Source organism: Papio anubis, chromosome 8 (genome assembly GCF_008728515.1).
Source record: "Papio anubis isolate 15944 chromosome 8, Panubis1.0, whole genome shotgun sequence".
Taxonomy (NCBI): domain Eukaryota; kingdom Metazoa; phylum Chordata; class Mammalia; order Primates; family Cercopithecidae; genus Papio; species Papio anubis.
The window spans coordinates 43,266,019-43,288,607 of NC_044983.1; the positions used below are offsets into that span (position 1 = coordinate 43,266,019).

Genomic DNA, 22,589 nt, shown 5'->3' on the forward strand with positions numbered 1-22,589 from the left:
GTCTCTTAAAAACAAACAGGTGCTGCACACCTGCAGTACCAGCTACTAAGGAAGTTGAGACAGGAGGACCACATGAGCCTAGAAGTTTGTGTCTAGCCTGGACAACATAGTGAGACTCTGTCTCTAAAACTGAAAAGGAAAAAAATAAAAGAAAACAAAAATACCCACTGGGGGATAAAATACCAAAGGAGAAAGGTGGTTACACCCTGGAAGGCCACAGAAGAGATAAATCAAGGAAGGCTCCTTAATGTTACACAAATTACCTGTTGGAAGAAGGGCAAGGCTCACCTACTACCTAGAAGCCTTTGTCCAACAAAATCAATTCTGAGAGGTGGAACTCTATTTAGTCCAGAATACATGAGGTCCGTATCATAGGCAACTTAGAAAAGAATAGCACTAGAAATGCCTGTGGTCAATACAGCTGAGGACACAAGAAATCCCATGCACTACTAGAGTCACAGACTCAATGTGAGATAGTGGTCTGCCCATAAGCAGCTCTACCAACATGCTATCAGGGTCTCAGTTTCTACTAAATATAGGAAAAGTGCCTCCCACTGCCCTCCAGCCCTTCCCCAGCCACTGGTCTACTCTTCAATGAGAAATTTCACAAGGCTGCTGTGAGAATGACTTAACATAAAAAAAACAAAAAAACAAAAAAAAAACTGTTAGCTAAACACATTAAGCAAATTGAAAATGCTAGGCCAGGCATAGTGGCTCATGCCTGCAATCCCAGCACTTTGGGAGGCAGAGGCTGGCAGATTACAAGGTCAGGAGTTTGAGACCAGACTGGCCAACACAGTGAAACCCTGTCTCTACTAAAAATACAAAAATTAGCCTGGCATGGTAGCACACGCCTGTAATCCCAGCTACTCAGGAGGCTGAGGCAGGAGAATTGCTTGAACCCAGGACGCAGAGGCTGAAGTGAGCCAAGATGGTGCCATTGCATTCTAGCCTGGGCGACAGAGCAAGACTCTGTCTCGGGGGGAGAAAAATGTTTTTTAAATGCTAATGTTTTTTAAACAATTATCTAAATTAAAACACAGATACACATTTCTATTATGTATGTAAAATGATATAGTACAGTAAATTTACACTTTATATAGCGTATATAAAACAATTGAACTCAATTATAGTATGTATTTAAACATACTCTATAGTATATAATATGTAGTATATAACATTCTAATATATCCTATAGTATAACAAAAATTAGAGTCCTTCTAAGTTTTAGAAGCCTGGAAATTATTAAAGTAACTTTTTTCCTCTTGTTCCATGAAGAAAAAGCCCAGAGAGAACTCCACTCCAACTTTTGCCAAGGAATCAGCGCACCCATCTCACCCGAGGCGCTCTCCACGCATGGCACGGGGCTGTGACAGCCCACAATGGGGGAAGGCAGGACCTGATTTGTCCTGAGCACAGCTTCCCCACTCCCAAGCTATCAAACCTGGGTATGGACTTAATGGACAAAACTGAACAACACATTTATTCCTGAGAAATTATTTCAGTCTGTAAGCAGTTTAATGGTTTAGCAATTACTAAAAAGCACAGGTTCACTGCTTTCCTTTAACATCATAATGATTTGAGATTATTCAGACTTAGGATGCTGGCAATTTCTTATTAATCACATGCTGAAATAGAACTGCATTAACTCATCAACTGTTAACATTCTGAATCTTAACTGAATATCATGTTAACTGCAATGATCACCCAATTACTCAATTCTTCTTTGCTTCTTTTAAATGGGATAATAAAGCAAACTGTAGTAAAATTAAAGACATACAGATTACCATACCTGGCAATAAAGGAACGAATTTATAAAAGAGTTCAATGGATTTGTGTCGACATTCTGTCTGGGGCCTCCCACAATGAGCTAAAAGCCACTTGACCAGATCCAGTAAACACAATGACGTGGAAGGTGGAAATCCTCTGCAGAGAGACAGCATACTGTCATTAGTCCCTCTCCAACATGCAACGTTCAGCTACCAAGGCTCTAGAAATCATAAACTCATCTTTATCACACAGATACATGTAGAAACCTCACTAAAAGGCATTCAACTTATTTTTAATTTATTATAATTAGAGTGCAATCAAAATAACATAGGTGAAAGGGGTCCTAAATGCTGCTCATGTTCATTTTTTCATGTGGGGAAAAATTAAAAAGTTCTCCTTAAAAGAACAGCACTAAGTATTTTCACGTTTCCTTTGCAACGTACCTTGTAAAGCAGTGCTTCTCAAAGTGTGGTCCCTGGACAGCTGTTCCAATATTACCTGTGCACTTGTTACAAATGCAAATTATCTGGCCCTACCCCAGGTGTACACAGAAATTAAGGGTGGGGCCAGCCAAGCAATCTGTGTTTTAACTAGATCTCCAGGCAATTCTAATGCATGCTCAAGTTAGAACCAATGAATTAAACCGATACCGTAAGTTAATAGTAGAATCTGGAAGAATCAACTTTAAAACAACAGAGAAAATATTAATCCAGTTCACACACAGAATTGTGCTTCTCCAGAGTGGTAGTCACTATCATGGACAATAGACGTCCCCAGACACCCTGCAGAGATCTGGAGGGGCTCATGGAGGGCACTCACCCTATTGAAGAAAGCAACACCACTGGGATGGAATAAGGGCAAAAACTGGAAACCACTGGCCACCACACCCCAACCTTGGCTCTAAGCAGTTTCATTTTCTAATTTTATAATTCCATGTCTGTCAACATATTACTATTTGAACATTCAGTTCATACACTTCAAAATTTACTGAATGGTTCATGCATATTCTAGTCAAATCATCCACATCAAAACATATTCAAAATTAGTGCATATTAAATAAAACGTCCATTACAAAACTAATTTTCAATTTGTATCTACTATCTCAACCCAGATCAAATACCTTACACCTTATCCCTTAAATCAAGTATTTTCAAACACAAAGCTTTTTAACGTTTTTTGAAAACGAACTCTTCATACTTCCACACATTCTTTGTTTAGGAAGTAATTCCTTATACTTCCACAGATCCATCCCAGGTTGTCCTTTATTAGCTGAGAATTAGTTTTATGTTATGGGAAAAGACGGAAAAGGAAGCAAGATCACCTACCGTGGCAAACGTCGTTTCTTTGCTTTGTTTAAAGAAACATGCTTCTTTTCAATGATGCGGCATAGGTGATCAATGGCATCACAACACTGTTGAATTGTACCTGTTCTCAAGTACAAAGACATATTTCCAAAGAAGGCATATATAGTTGATTATTATTAAATTTGTATTATAAATTTGTTGGCCTAAATTTTTAACTGAAAAGGTAATTTTACTATAGATTTAATGCTTTCATCCCTAAGAACAATAAATTTAGATAAATGGTTCACATTTCATATTCAAAAATGAACACAAAACCCGTATTTAAGACTGCAGGATAGCATGGTATGCACACACACACACAAGGCAATGCCACACCTAACTAGAAACTGTACCACCACCACCTCGGCCACCCAAAGCACAGCTTCTCCTAATGGACCTGAAATGGAACAGACCTTGCAGGTATTACAAAACCCACATACCAGGCCAGAGCCTGTGGACTTCAATTTGTGGCTATTTTAAAGGGGTATAAGTCCTTTGACCTCCCTTCCTACGCAGGATAAACTACGGTATCGTTTAGTAATACAGCCTCTGGAGAAGGACAACAGAGGTAAGATGGTGAAGTCACCCAGAGAAGTCTGGAATTATTTATGAAAGGAGCCTTATACATCTTATTTTGACCTGTATCACCAAGAAAAAGTTTTCTTTCTATGTTTTTTTAAATATGTCAGTGATCACAAAAAAAGTTTCACTTATTGAAAAAATTCACCTATATGGGAAATCTAGTTAAAGCAAATTTAAGCTATTTGACAATGAGGACTAAATTTTAAACATTTTTGCCCACAGTAGACTATCAACATGAAGGATAACAGAGCTCAGTTTGCCTTTTTAAAAAATAAACAAAGTCGCCGGGTGCAGTGGCTCACGCCTGTAATCCCAGCATTTTGGGAGGCTGAGGCAGGTGGATCACATAAGGTCAGGAGTTATAGACCAGCCAGGCTAACATGGAGAAACATCTCTACTAAAAATACAAAAATTAGCCAGGCGTGGTGGCAGGCCCCTGTAATCTCAGCTACTCAGGAGACTGAGGCAGGAGAATCACTCGAACCCAGGAAGTGAAGGTTGCAGTGAGCTGAGATTGCACCATTGCACTCCGGTCTGGGGGAGAGGAGGAAAACCCCATCACAAAAAATAAACAAATAAAATAAAATAAGATAAAATAAGATAAGATATAAAATAAGATAAAATAAAATAAAATAAAATAAGTCAAGACTTGTATCAGTGATAGAGTCCTGGCACAGCTGTGTGGCCCTCTCAGTCACTGACATGCCTGGGCCTCTGCGCCCCAACTACATCACCAACGGGGAGTTAAGAAGTCTTCTAGCTCAACAACTCTATGTAGTTCCTAAAAGCTTCTTGCATAGAATTTAGTTATAATCATTTATTACTCTCTTAGTTATTTTAGCCTACTTCTGACTTGGTATCTTTATAATATTCCTTCATCATGGATGACACAACTTTATCACAGTCCTGTAATGAGACCCACTTTCTACTTTCTAAACGATCACGAGTTGAGTGCAGAAGCACTGACCACATCTCTGTGGTTATCACATCCAGCTTCTTCAGCACCATATCTGTACATTTTCCATGTTCTGTCACCACATCATAGCATCATAGTGTCTGACTGGCTTCGTTGTCTCCCCTGCCCTGGGCAGGATCTGCAACCAACCAGGGTCAAGCTCAATGGCCACCAGGAGTATATGGTGAGTCAAAGAGAATGAGGGCATGAAAAAATCATTAACAAGCTGGATTTGAGGCACTGAAGGGGCTTATCTTCTCTTCACATTTATTAATTTATAGAACTCTTGTGGGGGGGGGAGCCTTATAAGAGAATCACACGAGCCTTAACTCCTCATTGGGGAAACTTTTCAGACCTGTAAGGCAGACAGAACACTGAAGCGAAATGTACCTAAGGACTTCTCATCTGCATGTGCTAAGGCCAGACTCTCCATGTATATCACCAAGGCTTCAAACACAAACTGTTCCACCAGAGACTCTTCTTCCCTGTAAAATAAAGAATAGGAAACCTCGCCTAAGAAAACAATAAAGCAGAAAGGACAAAGAAAAGGAATGGAATTAAAGAAGGCACACATTAATTAAATTTTTTTTTTTTTTTTTTTTTTAAAGGCTCAGCTGCGTGTGGTGGCGCATGCCTATAAAGATCACTTGTGTGCATGGTATGCACACACACACACACAAAGCAATGAGCCCTGGAGTTCGAGACCAGCCTGGGCAACAAAGTGACACCCTGTCTCTACAAATAATTAAAAAAAAAAAAATTAGTTGGGTGCAGTGGTGCACACCTGTGGTCCCAGCTACCTGGGAGGCTGAGGCAGGAGGACCACTTGAGCTCATGAGGTTGAGGCTGCAGTGAGTCATGATCCTGCCACTGCACTCCAGCCTGAGCAACAGAGCAAGACCCTGTCTCAGACAAAAAAGAATAAAAGGGCTCAGTCTTTTAAAACATGAAACAGGCACGTGGCTCACACCTGCAATCCCAGAATTTTGGGAGGCTGAGGCGGGGATCACCTGAGATCAGGAGTTCAAGACCAGCCTGACTAACATGGTGAAACCCCGTCTCTACTAAAAATACAAAAATTAGCCAGGTGTAGTGGTGGGCGCCTGTAATCTCAGCTACTCAGAAGACTGGGGCAGGCAAATCGCTTGAACCCGGGAAGCAGAGGTTGCAGCAAGCCGAGATCACGCCATTGCACTCCAGCCTGGGTGACAGAGCAAGATTCCATCTCCAAAAACAAAAGAACAACAACAACAACAAAGAAAAACCATGAAACAACCTAAAATACTTATCAAAGATACTTCCTCAAGAAAAAGCTACATGAACCAAAGAGGCAACACACGCTCTGTTTCCACACCACTGCCTCTGTCCCTTGTGTCTGCAGAACTGCTCATTTGCCTGTGTGGCTATTATCTACATGTCCTTCTGAAATGTAACCCTCATGAAGGGCTGTATCGTTATACCTCCAACATGGGCACAGGCCTGGCACATCATTTTTTTTTCCCTTCAACTTTTAAGTTCAGGGGTACATGTGCAGGATGTGAAGTTACACAGGTAAATGTGGTACACAATATTCCTAATAAGGAATGCTGGATGAATGAATGAACACCACTACCTTAGGTCAGTGACCACTTGTCTTTTTTCTTGGACCTCTGAAATGGCCTCTTCACTGGTGTCCCAGTCTTCAGTCTACTCAGACCCACCTTCTACACAGCTGCCAGCAAGTGGATTTTAGGAGGAAATCTAAATGCATCTCTCCCTGCACCCACTATTCCACAGACCCTCTGTCACTAGAGGTGACCTACGCTCCTTGCTACTGCAGGCAGAGCCCTCCTCACCAGCCTCACAACACCTGCCTCCAAACCTCAAAGGCCTTTATCGCCTCAGACACCTTCCTGTTTCTTATCTCTACCCCCCACCACCCCACTAACTTTGATCTAAAATGCCTTGGCTGACTTCCATTTATCCTTTAAGTCTCATTTCCAATATAAACCCTAGCAAGAGGCCACAGCTTATCTGCTCATCCCGGATTAGCTACTCCTCCTCTGAGAAACCCAAAGCCCCTGTATGTGCGTCTTTTGTTGCATTTCCAAAATGGCTGAGACAGAGTTTATATGCATTTCTCAGCAGTTTCCAAGCTTCTGGAGTGCAAACTGAATTTTAATTCACTTTTTAATTTTTAGAAGACAGCACAGCATCCAGCATATAATTACTTACTAAATGCAGGATATATGACACACGAATACACAGAGTGAAACTCCAAGTCACTTTTCAAAACCACAAGTTTCTCTTCCCTGTGGTGTAGCTTTACAAACCTGAATTCCCTGTAGATATTATTAAAGGCGAGTGACGCTCCCAGCCTCTTGAAAGCATTAGGGTGAAGCGCAAGGCTGTAAAGTCGCTTGAAAAGCGATTTGGTGTTTACTGGACTCTTCTCCTGCTGCTGTGGTGTTATTTGCTTAATGGACCATTTAAGGAATTCTCGAATACACCGACCACAAAAATCTCTTAAAGTACTGTCAACAGGGTCCACAATTCCATCCTGAAACAAAACAAAGAGACCTTGATTTTACTAATTTTTATAACCACTGACAACTGAATACCATTGGTCTATTTCTAAGCCTAACTAAAGTAGGTTAAAAATTAATTTACAGCACTAGTTAAGAAAAAAATAAACATTAGTAAAACCTATCTCCATAGTGTATCCAGAATCTAGGCTTATATAACTATTTCTTTCTGACATAATGAAAACATTTTCTTTTAAACAAATTAATAAACTGAAAAGCCGTGAAGGGAGAGAAAATTTTAATTATAACAAAACAATCTTTCCCCTCCCTGAAAAAAACCAAAATGGCTATATCCTAAGAATTTCAGAGGAATTCTGATTGTTGATTTTACCCCATAACAGCATTCGAGACGCTTTGCATATTGAAGTTAAAGAGAATAAGAAGTTCCAAAGAAACTGTACTGCTCCATAAAGGAAAATCCTATGGACACATGAAGAGCAGCCCCCATAAAGGCCCTGCCGAAAACAGCTATGGACATTTGACCAACGACCACACAGAGATGTATTCTACTTTATGCTTTGTTTCTTTCTAGTCATGACGCTCTCTCAGATCTATAAAGGAAAAGTTTAACTTGAAAATGTACACTCAACACTGAAATAAAAGAGTTCTGCCTAACACTTCCAGTTATTTGCTATACACAAATCCTTTCTTGCAGAGGTAATTAGAATCCAAAAAGGTAACACAAGCCACGGGAATGGGAGGAGAGGGTGCTTCCTGCTTCTCAGAGCAGAGGTCACCGGCGCCATATGGTGATGCAGGGAACAGCAGCTCTCACCAGGAAACCCACAGCCCTCCTTCACTTGAGTGCTGTGCTACTGAGTTCACGCTGCTGCTTTACTTTTTCTTTCCTCAACTATCTCATTTTACTTATCAGATTTCTTTCTGAAGCTCTTACTTAATCTACCTTCAAGGATCAAAAGAGAGAAAAGAAACAGAAAACAACTAAAATAAAAACTTTTTAACAGAAACATGATAATGAAACCATCTGAATGCAAATAAGCCATAAATTAATTTTAACTAACTGTATTTATTATAGGTAGGATTCACTGGTAGACACTACAGGGAATTAAACTACAGATTTAATTATGTCACCACCCTAACGAATGTTCAGTCACTCTCCCCTGCCCCTAACATGACTACAAAGAAAGGTCATACTCAGAGTACACTGCCAGCAGCATAACCAGGACTGTGCAGGCGACATAAACTTATTTGCACAGGTTCAAAAATTATAGGAAAATAAGCATCAAGACACTAGAATTTAGCTGGCCTCACTGCCTCTGCCCTCAGTGAGATGGCGACCAAATGCTAAGACGCTGCTTCTCTGTGTCAAGAGAGTTCTGTGTAAAAGGTGAACTGCTGTTTCCAGGGCCCTTTAGTTATTGAATCTGAGTACAGGAGAAAATTGGATATGCTCAGAAATTCTTCATATTGTTTGTTTGTTTTTGAGACAGTCTCACTCTGTCGCCCAGGCTGGAGTGCAGTAATGCAATCTCAGCTCACTGCAACCTTTTGTCTCCGAGGTTGAGGTAATTCTCATGCCTAAGCCACCTGGGGAGCTGGAACTACAGGTGTGTAACACCACGCCCAGCTGATTTTTGTATTTTTAGTAGAGACAGGGTTTCTCCACGTTGGCCAGGTTGGTCTCCAACTCCTGGGCTCATGCAACCTGCCTGCCTCGGTCCCCCAAAGTGTTGGATTACAGGCATGAGCCACTGTGCCCGGCTCACCGCTGAGGTGGGTGGATCACTTGAAGTTAGCAGTAAAACTAGCCTGGCCAACATAGCAAAACCCCATCTCTACTTGAAATACAAAAAATTAAGCAGGCATGGTGGAGTGCACCTGTAGTCCCAGCTATTCAGGAGGATGAGACAGGAGAACTGCTTGATCCTGGGAGGCACAGGTTGCAATGAGCCAAGATCATGCCATTGCATTCCAGCCTGGGCGACCGAGCAAGACTCTGTCTCAAAATCATAAATAAATAAACAAACATCAAATACAACTAATCAATGGGAATAAGAGGAAAAGAATCAACTATTACTTACCAATATAGCTTCTAGTAAGGCGACAGTATCCTGACTTTCAAATTTCTTATTGTTAGTGAACCAGTGAATCAGCTGCATAACTAGTGGCTCGTACAGCTGCCTTGTCACCTGAAGAAAGAATATCATTAAAGTTAATTCCCTTCATGTTAAAGAAATGTTACTCTGTAAAGATTTCCATTTAAATGCCGTTTGCAGTATAAAATTAAGCAATACTACTACCATGGTTGTACTAGTTTCCTTTTTTAGTTCAGGCTCAAGTGGTCCTCTCCCACCTCAGCCTCCAGAATAGCTAGGACTACAGGCATGTACCACCACACCCAGTTAACTTAAAATTTCTTTTTAGTAGAGACAGGGTCCCACTATGTTGCCGAGGCTGGCCTTCAACTCCTGGCCTCAAGTGATCCTCCTGCCTCAGCCTCCCAACGTGCAGGGATTACAGGTATGAGCCACCATCCCCAGTCCCATTAGTTTCCTTTTCCAGTTTAATCCCATGATGAAGAGTCCAGCAAAGAAAAATATGCAATTGAAGCTCCCTGTTTCTCTGATTGGGAGGACAATTTAGGATAGATATTGTTGGGTTTTTAATGCTCATCTTTATTCATTTGATCTTGAACATGCACACAAGATATCCTGGATTACAGACAGATCCTCGCCATTCAACTATTATACAAAGCAAATAATAACCCTGTGGTTCCCCACAGCCTAACTGTCCCCCATTGTGGTGACACAATGAAAACCCAATCAATGTGCTATATACACAAATTCAAAGCCTGTACCACAGGGGAGGAACACAGAAAAACAGATTTAATCTGTTTATATATAGGACAAAGAGGAAGCTGCCTCTCCCACTGCTGCCAAAAGGAAGGATAAAAACCTCTATGGAGATGGGATGAAAAGGATCCTAGGTCTAATCTTCTGGAACATAAAGAGAGCCTCTCCAGGAGCCAGAAGTCCCGTACTCCCCGGCTTTGTAAAATCCAAGATGTCTCCAGGCCTGGGCTCCTCCCTTCTGACAAGTAACTCCATACCCAAGAAGGCAGAGATCCTGTCTTCCTGGAAGCTTGGAAGTGTAATCTAGTGGCCTGGTAGAGGTGTGACCACGTGGCCATCTTGGGGCAGTAAGAGAAGTGGATCAAATCAATTAGCTAGACAAACTGCTACAGATTTAATCCTCATTATACATGAGAGTAAAATGCTGGCCAGGCACAGTGGTTCATGCCCGTAATCCCAGCATTTTGAGAGGCCAAGCCAGGAAGGTCTTTTGAAGCCAGTTCAAGACCATGCTGGGCAACATAGCAAGACCTTGTCTCTAAAAAAGTTATTTTTTAATTAGCTGGGCATGGTGGTACATGCCTGTAGTCCCAGCTACTCAGGAGGCTGAGACGGGTGGGTGGCTTGGGCCCAGGAGGTGGAGGCTGCAGGGAACTATGATTGTGCCACTGCACTCCAGCATAGGTGACAGAAGGACACCGCATCTAAAAAAAAATTAAAATGGCCAGGCACGGTGGCTCACGCCTGTAATCCCAGCACTTTGGGAGGCTGAGGAGGGGAGATCACTTCAGGTCAGGAGTTTGTGACCACCCTGGCCAAAATAGTGAAAACCTTTCTCTGCTAAAAATCCAAAAATTAGCCGGGTGTGGTGGTGGTTGCCTGTAATCCCAGCAACTTGGGACGCTAACGCAGGAAAATCGCTTGAACTGGGAGGTGGAGGTTGCAGTGAGCCAAGATTGTGCCACTGCACTCCAGACAGAGTAAGACTCTGTCAAAAAAAAGTAAAATGCTTGTGGTGTAAGTTAAGGCGAACACTCCCTACACTGGTATCCTGTACATTTCTGCCTCAGAGGCCAGGGTTTTTATAGGAGCACTGAGCCAACCTTTATTCCCCACAGTTATTGAGCTCACCAATTAAGTACTTTGATATTAGAGGTCCATACTGTAGTTAATACCACCTCAAAAATGATGCAAAATGTCCCACGGCTCAGAATAAGCAACTCAGAGACTCTTCCAAATAGTCTTTCCAGTCTTGGAAGGTATTTTTCCCCCAATACCTTCACTGGCCTCTATGAAGCAATTTTGAAGATTAATCAATATGAAAGGGTCTTAACTTTCAGTCTGAAAGTTTAACCTGGTCTTAAAGCATCACTTTTTTTTCCCACAAAAGAATCATACTGTTTTATTCTTAGTACAGAAGTTTTTAAATACATGTATACATAGCTAGATATATATACAATATACACATACCCCTTTATAGAAAACCATCCCTCTACAGTCCTACATCCCAAAGGTAACTACTGTCAACTTTCAAAATATTTTATTTATATACTTTTTTTTTTTTTTTAAGACAGAGTCTTGCTCTGTCGGCCAGGGTAGAGTGCAGTGGTGCAATCTCGGCTCATTGCAACCTCTGACTCCTGGGTTCAAGTGATTCTCCTGTCTCAGTCTCCCAAGTAGCTGGGATTACAGGTGTCCACCACCACGCCCAACTAATTTTTATATTTTTAGTAGGAACAGGGTTTCACCATGTTGGCCAGGCTGGTCTCAAACTCCTGACCCCCAGCCAATTTATATATATTTAAATATGTGTATATGCACATGTAAAAATAAAAATAAATCTGCCAAGGAGGCAGAGCTCCTGGTTTCTTCTTAGAGTACTTTCCACGTAAACATATGCACTCTACCAGTGTTTTCACTAGCTGCCCAGTACCTCAACTAAGGACGTACCACAACCCAGCTAGCCGAACCCTACTGCTAGAAATGCAAGTATTTCTAAATTATGACTACCACGCAGAGTGGAGAGTCCTGAGCACACTGTTTAAGCAGCTCTGTTGTAAGGAAGTTGCTAGGCCAGGGCTGTGGTCACCCAGTCCAAGCCCAGCTGCAGAGCACTGTGCCTGCGTTGCCCCACCAACCATGACGCACAGGGTCCTTTCCTTGTGCCCTTGGCAACACCAAACATTGTCCATCTTTTAAATACTTGACAGTAGCCAATCATTTTAATTTGAAGTTCCTTGTTTACGAAAAGGTTGACTATTTTAAGATACATTCCATCGGCTATTTACATTTCTTCTTTTATGAGCTGCCTATTTTTTTCTTTATATATTTGTCTGCTTTTAAATCTGATTTCTTCAGTAGTATGTTGCACGTTATGTATATGTTACAATGTTGGTTTTGTGCCATTCAGTAGTCTTAAACATTTATAAGGTCAAAACTATCAATACATTAACACTTTTATGTATCTCCCTATCTGTACAAACTTTATAGAAAGACACAGAAGGATGCCGATTATGGAACAGTAATGAAATCCATCCAAGGAGCAGAAATCACACTGCACACAGAAGAAAACGTTTTGAAATGCTACGAGTCTACTTTTTCTTAACAAAACATCTATGCACATGTCAAGATGTGTTATTATAAAGACATTCTCCAGACTTTCCAGAGGATCTAACATCTTTTCCCAGGGAACAAGCATGTGAAAGGGGTGACGTGAAGGTTCATTTTTATCTTTGAACATTTTTATATTATAAACTGATGTGTTATCAACAAAAAAGACCTAAAGACCTAAAGACATACACAGACAACTATGTAGTCATTACATTTTTCTATAATTTATTTACAGTTTGTTTTTCCTTCCAAATCTTATTGATTTACAATTAGTTTCTTCACTTGTGACAAAGACTCTCTTCCTTACCCTGACTCTAGTCAGGCTCCTCTGAACTCTTCTCAACTAGGCCTTGACTTCTGGGTTTCCATGTTCATCTCTATTAGTCCAATTTTACCAAGAACTCTGGTGGGTCAGTTCAGCGAAAACCCCTCTCCCCTTGATATATAATCTAATTCGTCATCTCCCACCAGCTCCCAGGCAGTGTTTGGTCACCCTGGCCCATCTTCAGCCATAACACTCTTAGGTTGGTTTAGCCACAATCCTCTTTATGCCTGATGTTTTCTCTATTGCGGCAAGTCAGGGACCCCAACAGAGGGACTGGCTGGAGCCAGGGCAGGAGAACATCAATTGTGAAGATTTCAGGGACATTTATCAGTTCCCCAAATAATACTTTTATAATTTCTTAAACCTGTCTTTACTGCAATCTCTGAACATAAATTGTGAAGATTTCACGGACATTTATCACTTCCCCAATGAATACTCTTATAATTTCTTATGCCTGTCTTTACTTTAATCTCTTAATCCTGTTATCTTCGTAAACTGAGAATGTACGTCACCTCAGGACCACTGTTGTACAAACTGATTGTAAATTATGTGTGTGTGAACAATATGAAATCAGTACACCCTGAAAAAGAACAGAATAACAGCGATTTTCAGGGAACAAGGGAAGATAACCATAAGGTCCGACTGCCTACAGGGTCGGGCAGAACAAGGCCATACTTTTCTTCTCACAGAAAGCCTATAGATGGATGTGCGAGGAGGAGAAGTATCACTGAATTCTTTTCCCAGCAAGGAATGACCCTGGGGAAGGAATGCATTCCTGGGGGTAGGTCTATAGACGGCCACTCTGAGACTGCCTGTCCTATGCAGTTGAGATAAGGAATGAAATATGCCCTGGTCTCCAGCAATACCCTCAGGCTTACTAGGATTGGGAAATTCCAGCCTGGTAAATCCTAGTCAGACCAGTTGTCTGCTCTCGAACCCTGTTTCCTGTTAAGATGTTTATCAAGACAATGAGTGCACAGTGGGACGTAGGCCCTCATCAGTAATTCTAATTTTGCCTTGCCTTGTAACCTTTATTGCCCTTTGAAGCATGTGATCTTTGTGACCTACTCCCTGTTCGTACACCCCCTCCCCTTTTAAAATCCCTAATAAAAACTTGCTGGTTTTGCAGCTCCAGGTTGTCATCACAGTCCTACCAATACGTGATGTCACCCCCGGAGGCACAACTGCATAATTTCTCTCTTTGTACTCTTTATTTCTCAGACTGGCCGACCCTTAGGGAAAATAGAAAAGAACCTACGATGAAATATTGGGGGATGGTTCCCCCAATATTCCTCTTAGTGATTTTCCATCCACTGACCCTGACCCTGCTCCTTGGCTATCAATCTCCCTGGTCAATAAGTATTTGGAGTACAGCCCAATCCCTCTCCAGCAGTGTAAAAGCCCACTGGAGTAGCCTCCCCTTTAGTAGTTTTCCTTAACATCTTTAACGAATGTCAAAATTTTTTCTTTAACATGTTAGTCATTTGACCTAATATCATTTATTAAATGACCCATTTCCCACTTAAATGGCCCCCTACCATAGACACAATTTTCATATACACACTTTCTAGCACCTAACTCTCCCACTGAGCCATCTGTGCACTGGTTCAGCCTCTTATACTCCATAAGGCCCCTTTTTAACATTTGCTACACTAGACTCCTTCCAGTACACTACCCTTTCAAAATGTGTCTTGCTTATTAGGCTCAAGCAATTACTCCTTCAGATTATTTTTAAGTTCAAAAATAAAATTAATTCTGGATTTTTTTACTGAAATTACACCAGAGTTAATTGATTTGGGGAAATCTGACTTTTTTTTCAATAATGTCTAACTCAGGTACATAAGCTATTCATCTTCTATATTCATAAAATACATTTGCCTGGCACACTGAAGTTTATTCCTAGATTTTTTTTTATGCTGTTATCAGCAAGATGTTATAGACATATTTTCCAAGTGGTCAATACTAATATATGAAATATATGAGAATAACATATGAAAACAGATAATGAGAATTATGTGTTTATAATTCATCAGCTTTTTCCTCTATTAATTTTTAGAGTTTATCAGCTAATATGCTTACGCTTGGGCCTTCCAGATTTGGAAACAATTATAGTAATCTTTTCTCCTTCCTAATATTCCTTCTGTGATTTTCTTATCCTACAGTATTGAATAGAATCTCCCAAATAGTTAGTGGGGCTGATGTCCTAGCCTTACTGGCCTCCTGACAAGTGTCTTTTAATTGCCAAGTGCCAAGTGCTGGGGTAGATGCTGGAGAGGGAGCAAGGAATACCAGGCTCTGCCCATGCCCTCAGGGGACTCACAGACCTTGAGAGGTTAGGATGCTAAACATGGAAATAACTAACTCCAAGTAAAGCACTGACCACTCCCAGAAACAGGCCATGCTCCCATGCTGGGTGGAAACGCAAGGGAGTGTCAGTACTTCACACAGAGGATGACCTGGCTGCAAGATTCAGGCAAACATTCTATCACATTAAACATCATGTGAAACTACTCCTATTTCATCAGGAGTTGCCAAATGCCTCCCAAGCTCCCACAGAGAGGTTCACTGCTATGTTAAATCTACTTCTGTGGTAAGTTTCCAGTTTTCACTATGAACTCTATTTAATAACAGTGCATCTGAACATACTGCTGGACTATACCCACACATGTATACCGCAGAATTTTCCAACTGCATTATGAATGAGTTTTGCATTTCATTTTCCTTTTTACGTGTATACCCTGATATTCAGGTCATGCTAGACTCATAAAATGAACTGAGAAGATTTCTTACCTTTTTCTGCTTCATGGCAGCAGTGAAAGATTTGTCCATAAAGTCATAGTACAGGCCACTTGTCAGCCATGGTTAGTTCTCTCTCTCTTTTTTTTTTTTTTTTGTTTGAGAGTGAGTCTTGCTCTGTCTCCCAAGCTAGAGTGCAGTGGCGTGATCTCAGTGCACTGCAATCTCCACCTCCTGGGTTAAAGTGATTCTCATGCCTCAGCCTCTCGAGTAGCTGGCCACCACGCCTAGGTAAGTTTTGTATTTTTAGTAGAGACGGGGGTTTTACCATGTTGGCCAGGGTGGTCTTGAACTCCTGACCTCAGGTGATCCACTCACCTCGGCCCCCCAAAGTGCTGGGATTACACGTGTGAGCCACCAGGCCCAGCCCATGGTTATTTCTCTCTTCTTCCCTCTGTGAAAGACTATGTTTGTCCATGAGAGGGACGACAGCTAATTCACCTTCAGATGCCTGGACTCTCAGTAACTTTTAACTACAACAGTGATTCCCAAACTCCGAGACACACTGAAAGTGGAGGGGAGAGCTTTTAGAAGTCCTGGGGCCCAGGTCGTGCCCAGGTCACGCCCAAGACCAATTAAACCAGAGCACCTGGGGTAGCAGCCAGGGAGCAGTATCATTCTTAACGATCTCCAGGTAATTCCACTGCTCTGTTGACTACTGAATTAGACAAACCAAACTTTTTAAAGTTTCAGTTTAAAAAGTTTCAGGTAAAGTTTCGGTTAAAGTTTCAGTTACAAATGTTTCAGATTCAAAGCCCTCACCTGATCAACATCACACGCAAGTCGAAGCAGCACAGGAAACGTCCGCTTATAGAGCTGGTACATGGGTGGGGCTCCCTGTCCCCCTTCTGGCATCTGCGTGGCTTTGCCCAACATAAACATAACCATGCTATGTAAAAGTTCACAGGCTGCAACCTAAAACAGACCAGGAGGTCAGCAACGTCTAAGTTATCACGTTGAAGATGAGAGAATATGTGAAATGTCACTCAATTTAGCCCTTTAAGAAGAAAAATTTCATTGCACATAACTATCACGTAACCCAAATATAAATTAACTGGAATTAGCATTTCTTGCTGTATAAAACTAATGATTCTGTTCACTTTGTTTTTTATCCAAGAACAAGAATTAAAATTTAAAGCTTTAGAAACTGACACCACTACATTCTTGAGAAGTATATTTCACTGTGGCCATATTAAAGAACAGTATAACTTTGCTTCATCTGTTAGCACATTTTCAACTATCACTTTTAGTAAAAATGTTTTTTGAAGCACTAGAGAAAATTTACAAATTAATACATGCATACCTCATTTTATGAGGCTTTGGACACAATGTGTTTTTTAACAAATTGAAACTCTGGGGCAACCCCGCATTGAAAAATTCTATTGGCTCAATTCTTCCAACAGCATGTGCTCACTTTGTTAGCATTTTTAAGCAATAAAGCATTTTAAAGTATGTATATAAAGTTCTAATTCTATTACACACTAAACAGACCACAGTAGAGTGTAAACATAACTTTTACATGTACTGAAAAAGCAAAAAACTAGTGTGATTTGCTACACTGAGATGTTAACTTTATTGCTGTGGTCTGGAGCTGAACCTGCAGTATCACCAACATATGCCTGTATGAAAATTTGAGATTATCTGTTTCTAAACTCCCAGAGTTAAGGGGATAACCAAGCAGAGACGAAATATCACTCTAAATGCCCTTTATATTGCATTTTATATAAAGAAAAGCTTTTGGTATATTAACGTTTTGAAAGGCATTTTTTTTTTTTTTTTCTGAGATGGAGTCTCACTCTGTCGCCCAGGCTGGAATCCAGTGGTGTAATCTCGGCTCGCTGTAACCACTGCCTCCCAGGTTCAAACGATTCTCCTGTCTCAGCCTCCCGAGTAGCTGAGGCTACACTCACGCGCCAGCACGCCTAATTTTTTTTTTTTTTTTTTTTTTTTTTGAGACGGAGTCTCGCTCTGTCGCCCAGGCTGGAGTGCAGTGGCGCAATCTCGGCTCACTGCAAGCTCCGCCTCCCGGGTTCACGCCATTCTCCGGCCTCAGCCTCCCGAGTAGCTGGGACTACAGGCGCCCGCCACTGCGCCCGGCTAATTTTTTCTATTTTTAGTAGAGACGGGGTTTCACCATGGTCTCGATCTCCTGACCTTGTGATCCGCCCAACTCGGCCTTCCAAAGTGCTGGGATTACAGGCGTGAGCCACCGCGCCCAGGCAATTTTTGTATTTTTAGTAAAGATCAGGTTTTACCATGTTGGCCAGACTGCTCTCAAACTCCTGACCTCAAGTGATCTGCCCGCCTCGGCCTCCCAAAGTGCTGGGATTACAGGCATGAGTCACCACACCCAGCCCAATTATCTATTAAGACGATTTATGTTTAACTTCCATTTCTCAATGACATTGACTTCTAATAAGTAAGTAGTTTTCTAATTACTGTATTACAGAAAATACAAAATTACTAATATTGGAATGGCTGAAATGTGTTTTCCATATCCTAACCAATATGTATTTTCAAAGCAATAGGCTCTAAATAATGGGTGAAATAAAAAATAAAAGTACTTTAGTTTGTCTGTCACTGGCTGTGAGCGCTAATTCTGTGACTCGAGGCAGGAACACGTCCAGGAAAATGACAGGTTTCATCTCTCTAAAGGGCACTGCAAAGCTCAGCCGCTTCTCTCTGTCCCAGGCCACATAGCTCTTCATCATCTCATCAGAGGAAGCGACTGTTAGAAAAGATTTAAAAAGAACAAAACATTTTTTTCTTTTTATTACTGTCAGAATTATTCACAAATCAAAACATTTCTAATGCCACCAGTTCTACATTCTATTAAAGTGAAGCACTTCATTCACCTTTCCCTATTCTTTTGCCTCAGATATGTAATTACATTAGAAATCACTCGATTTAATTTAAAGCAAAATTACTTTTAAACAAGCCTAATAGTCTCGAATGTTTAACATCCAAATTCAGTCAGTTACTTATTCTGTGGAAGAAAGTCAATGAACAAAATTTTTACTTTAAAAACAAAAATCTCGGCCTGGCGTGGTGGCTCATGCCTGTAATCCCAGTATTTTGGGAGACCGAGGCAGGCAGATCACCTGAGGTCGGGAGTTCGAGACCAGCCTGACCAACATGGAGAAACCCTGTCTCTACTAAAAATACAAAATTAGCCGGGAGTAGTGGCACATGCCTATAATCCCAGCTACTAGGGAGGCTGAGGCAGGAGAATTCCTTGAACCTGGGAGACTGAGGCTGCGGTAAGCCGAGATCGCGTCATTGCACTCCAGCCTGGGCAACAAAAGCAAAATTCCGTCTTCAAAAAAAAAAAAAAAAACTCTTTAAAACACTTCCCAAATACAGGCTCTAACTCCCTAAATAACCAAAACTCACTAGTATTAACACCAAATTTCAAAAGTAAAAATACAGGGGAATTTTTACTAATCAAAAATGTAGACTTTTGACCAGGCCCAGTAGGACACGGTGGCTCACACCAGTAATCCCAGCACTCTGGGAGGCAGAGGCTGGGGATCACCTGAGGTCAGGAGTTCAAGACCAGCCTGGCCAACATGGTGAAACCCCATCTCTACTAAAACCACAAAACATCAGCCAGGCATGGTGGCGTCTGCCTGTAATCCCAGCTATTCAGGAGCCTGAGGCAGGAGAAACGCTTGAACCTGGGAGGCGGAGATTGCTGTGAGCCAAGATTATGCCACCGCATTCCAGCTTGGGCAATAGAGCGAGAAAAAAAAAGAAAAGAAAAGAAAAAAAAAGTGGATTCTGTTAAATTGAAATAATAGAGACAGCTTCTTGCCATGATGTTGCCCAAGCTAGTCTCAAACTCCTGAGGCTCAGGCAATCTTCCCACCTCAGCCTCCCAAAGTGCTAGAATTATAAGCGTGAGCCACCACACGCAGCCTACTAATCAAATATGGTAATTCTCATTTGGAAAAATTTCTAAAAATATCAAAATATTAACAATATTGGATCTCAAAGAGATTAACTTGGAATTCCTGACACTCACATGGAAAAGAGTATCAAATTACATTGTTTCAAACTGGATAACATTCTTAACGAGTCAAGCTAGAACATCTATTCTACTGGTATACTGAATTATTCCAATTTTATGGATACAGTCAAAGAATTTCATTAGGCAAGATATTATTCTTTATAATCTTACTTAAAATATATAAATCACATATAGGAGTAAATATTCAGAATATATTATGACCTGGATACATCCAAATAAAAGCACAAATACATCTACAGAGGTTATTTATTTTAAAAGAAGTTTACCTGTCAGAAGATTTTTGTTTATTTGTCCTCCTAGAGATCCAAGCATTTGTACTACTCTAATTCTTATTTCTTCTAAGGATATTGCTTCATTCTATAAATTTGAACAATTGTATATATGTGATTACAAATGGGTTAAAAATTAAACAGAAGACATATGAAAACACTCTTTGCCACCCACTTGGATGTCCATTTCCTAGACCAGCAGTTCCAAACATTTTGGCAGTATCCTTTCCACTCTTAAGAAATACCAAGGACCCCCAAAGAGCTCTGCTTTATGTAGGTCCTGTTTATCAGTATTAATGACATTAGAAATTGAAACTCAGAAACTATGTAAATAGTTATTTAATTAAAATTACTAAACCCATTACATGTTATAAAAAGTAACTATATTTTCCAAACAAACGAAAACTCTGGGCAAAGTGGCCATCTCAGTGTGCCTTTCAGTTGTCATTTTAATAAAAATTGTGTCCACAAAGCAGTGGCTACTTCAGCTCCCCGTTCAAAGCACTACACAGTGCTTTTTCTCCAGATAACTGTCACACTTCTCTACGCAGGCCTGCTTCATGTGCACCTCCTGCCTCACACACAGAGTATTTTTAAAAATCTGTGCTCAGAGTCAATGCTAGAGAATCAACAGTTTTCTCCATCATAATATCATGGTGCAAATTAACAGAGTAAAAATAGCTTTGGCCTTGCACCCTGGATCCCCCAGGGGTCACAGTTAAGAGAACCGTAGTGCTAAGGAATAGGCATTGTGTATCTGTACAAAAATTTTGGCAAAGCACAGTGGCACATGCCTGTAATCTTAGCATTTGAGAGGCTGAGGTGGGCGGATTGCTTGAGCCCCGGAGTTCAAGACCAGCCTGGGCAACAATGTAAAACCCATCTCTACAAAAAATACAAAAATTAGCTGGGCATAGTGGCACACGCCTGTGGTCCCAGCTACTCAGCTGGCTGAGGCAGGAGGATCACTTGAGCCTGGGAGGTTGAAGCTAGAGTGAGCTGAGATCACACCACTGCACTCCAGCCTGGGTGACGACGTGAGATCCTGCCCTAAAAAAATTAAATCGATAAGAATAAAAGAAATTTTATTTGTAAAACCAGAGATATATTCAAGTTATTTTATCCTGCTGTGTCATAAAATTATAAAAACTTTTATGCTGCCATTTCTTGTTTCATTCTAGTCTCTCAAACAAAAGGTGCCCAAAATAATGAGGTGAGAAGAACTGACCCTAGAGTTTGCATTATCAGTTTTAGATGTTAAAAGTTTTTCAGACTGGGCGTGGTGGCTCACGCCTGTAATCCCAGCACTTTGGGAGGCTGAGGCGGGTGGATCACGAGGTCAGGAGATCGAGACCATCCTGGCTAACATGGTGAAACCCTGTCTCTACTAAAAAAATACCAAAAAAAAATTAGCCAGGGGTGGTGGTGGGCGCCTATAGTCCCAGCTACTCAGGAGGCTGAGGCAGGGGAATGGCATGAACACAGGAGGCAGAGCTTGCTGTGAGACAAGATCGTGCCACTGCACTCCAGCCTGGGTGACAGAGGGAGATTCCATCTCAAAAAAAAAAAAAAAAAAAAAGTTTCTCAAATTTTAATTCTTACTTAATTCCAAAATAGCTATTTTCCCTATTCTAACTCAATGGTCTCTATTTACATCATTTTTTACTATCACATCATATGGTTCACTCGAGTAAACTGCCCCAAGGAATTATCACCAAAAAGCCATAAAACAACAAAAAAGAAAACTGGAACAAACTGAATCTGATAATATGACATATTGAAGATCTAAGCAATAAATGAAAGTCTTACATATCCCTGGTATCAGTATTCTGACTTGCTTATTTAATATGAACCAATTTACCTTTTATTATCCACTAAATACATTTGAAGGCAGGGATGAACAGAAAAACAAGACCAAAAAAATTTAAAAAACAGGTGATAGAGTTTATATTTTCATTGCTAAAAATACATTAATTTTTTTTGAGTCAGGCCACTCCCATTGCCCAGGCTGGAGTGCAGTGGTGTGATCTTGCTCACTACAGCCTCAACTTCCCAGGCACAGGTGATTCTCCCACCTCAGCCTCCCAAGTAGCTGGGACCACAGGCATGCGCCAGTACACCCAGCTAATTTTTTGTATTTTTTAGTAGAGACAGGGTCTTCCTATGTTGCCCAGGCTGAGCTCAAGCAATAACCCACCTCAGCCTCCTAAAGTGCTGGGATTACAGGTGTGCGCCACCATGACTGGCCAATATATTAAAATTATTTTTATATTGTACTCTACTTTGCATACAAAAACAACTAACATTTTAAATGAAGATTTTTACTTTTCACAAGTGTTAGAATCTGATCTCTGCATTATGTAAGGTACAGAAAATACAAAGGACTTCTTACTGATGAAAGGTTCTTTGTCTTCTTCAGATGCTTTAACACCACTTTATTAAATCCTTTCTGGGCAGCCCGAGAAAGAGCTGACACTTCCCAGTTATTCTTGGTCTCATCTACCAATAGTAAACAAAAATAAATTTAAAATA

At 40.9% G+C, this 22,589-nt stretch overlaps 1 protein-coding gene across 4 annotated transcripts in view; it reads right to left on the reverse strand.

The window, feature by feature from the left end:
• The window catches only part of PRKDC (protein kinase, DNA-activated, catalytic subunit), a 189,819-nt gene that overhangs the window by 125,135 nt on the left and 42,095 nt on the right, over positions 1-22,589 (reverse strand). For all 4 annotated transcript variants that reach the window (XM_017961992.3, XM_003902720.5, XM_017961991.3 and 1 more), the window contains exons 22-30: positions 22,450-22,556; positions 20,055-20,145; positions 18,323-18,486; positions 16,521-16,673; positions 9,257-9,364; positions 6,963-7,189; positions 5,041-5,135; positions 3,096-3,195; positions 1,793-1,926 (exon numbers count right to left, since the gene is read on the reverse strand). In XM_017961992.3, the coding sequence (XP_017817481.2) occupies positions 1,793-1,926; positions 3,096-3,195; positions 5,041-5,135; positions 6,963-7,189; positions 9,257-9,364; positions 16,521-16,673; positions 18,323-18,486; positions 20,055-20,145; positions 22,450-22,556 (1,179 nt within the window). The remainder of the gene's footprint in view (positions 1-1,792; positions 1,927-3,095; positions 3,196-5,040; positions 5,136-6,962; positions 7,190-9,256; positions 9,365-16,520; positions 16,674-18,322; positions 18,487-20,054; positions 20,146-22,449; positions 22,557-22,589) is intronic.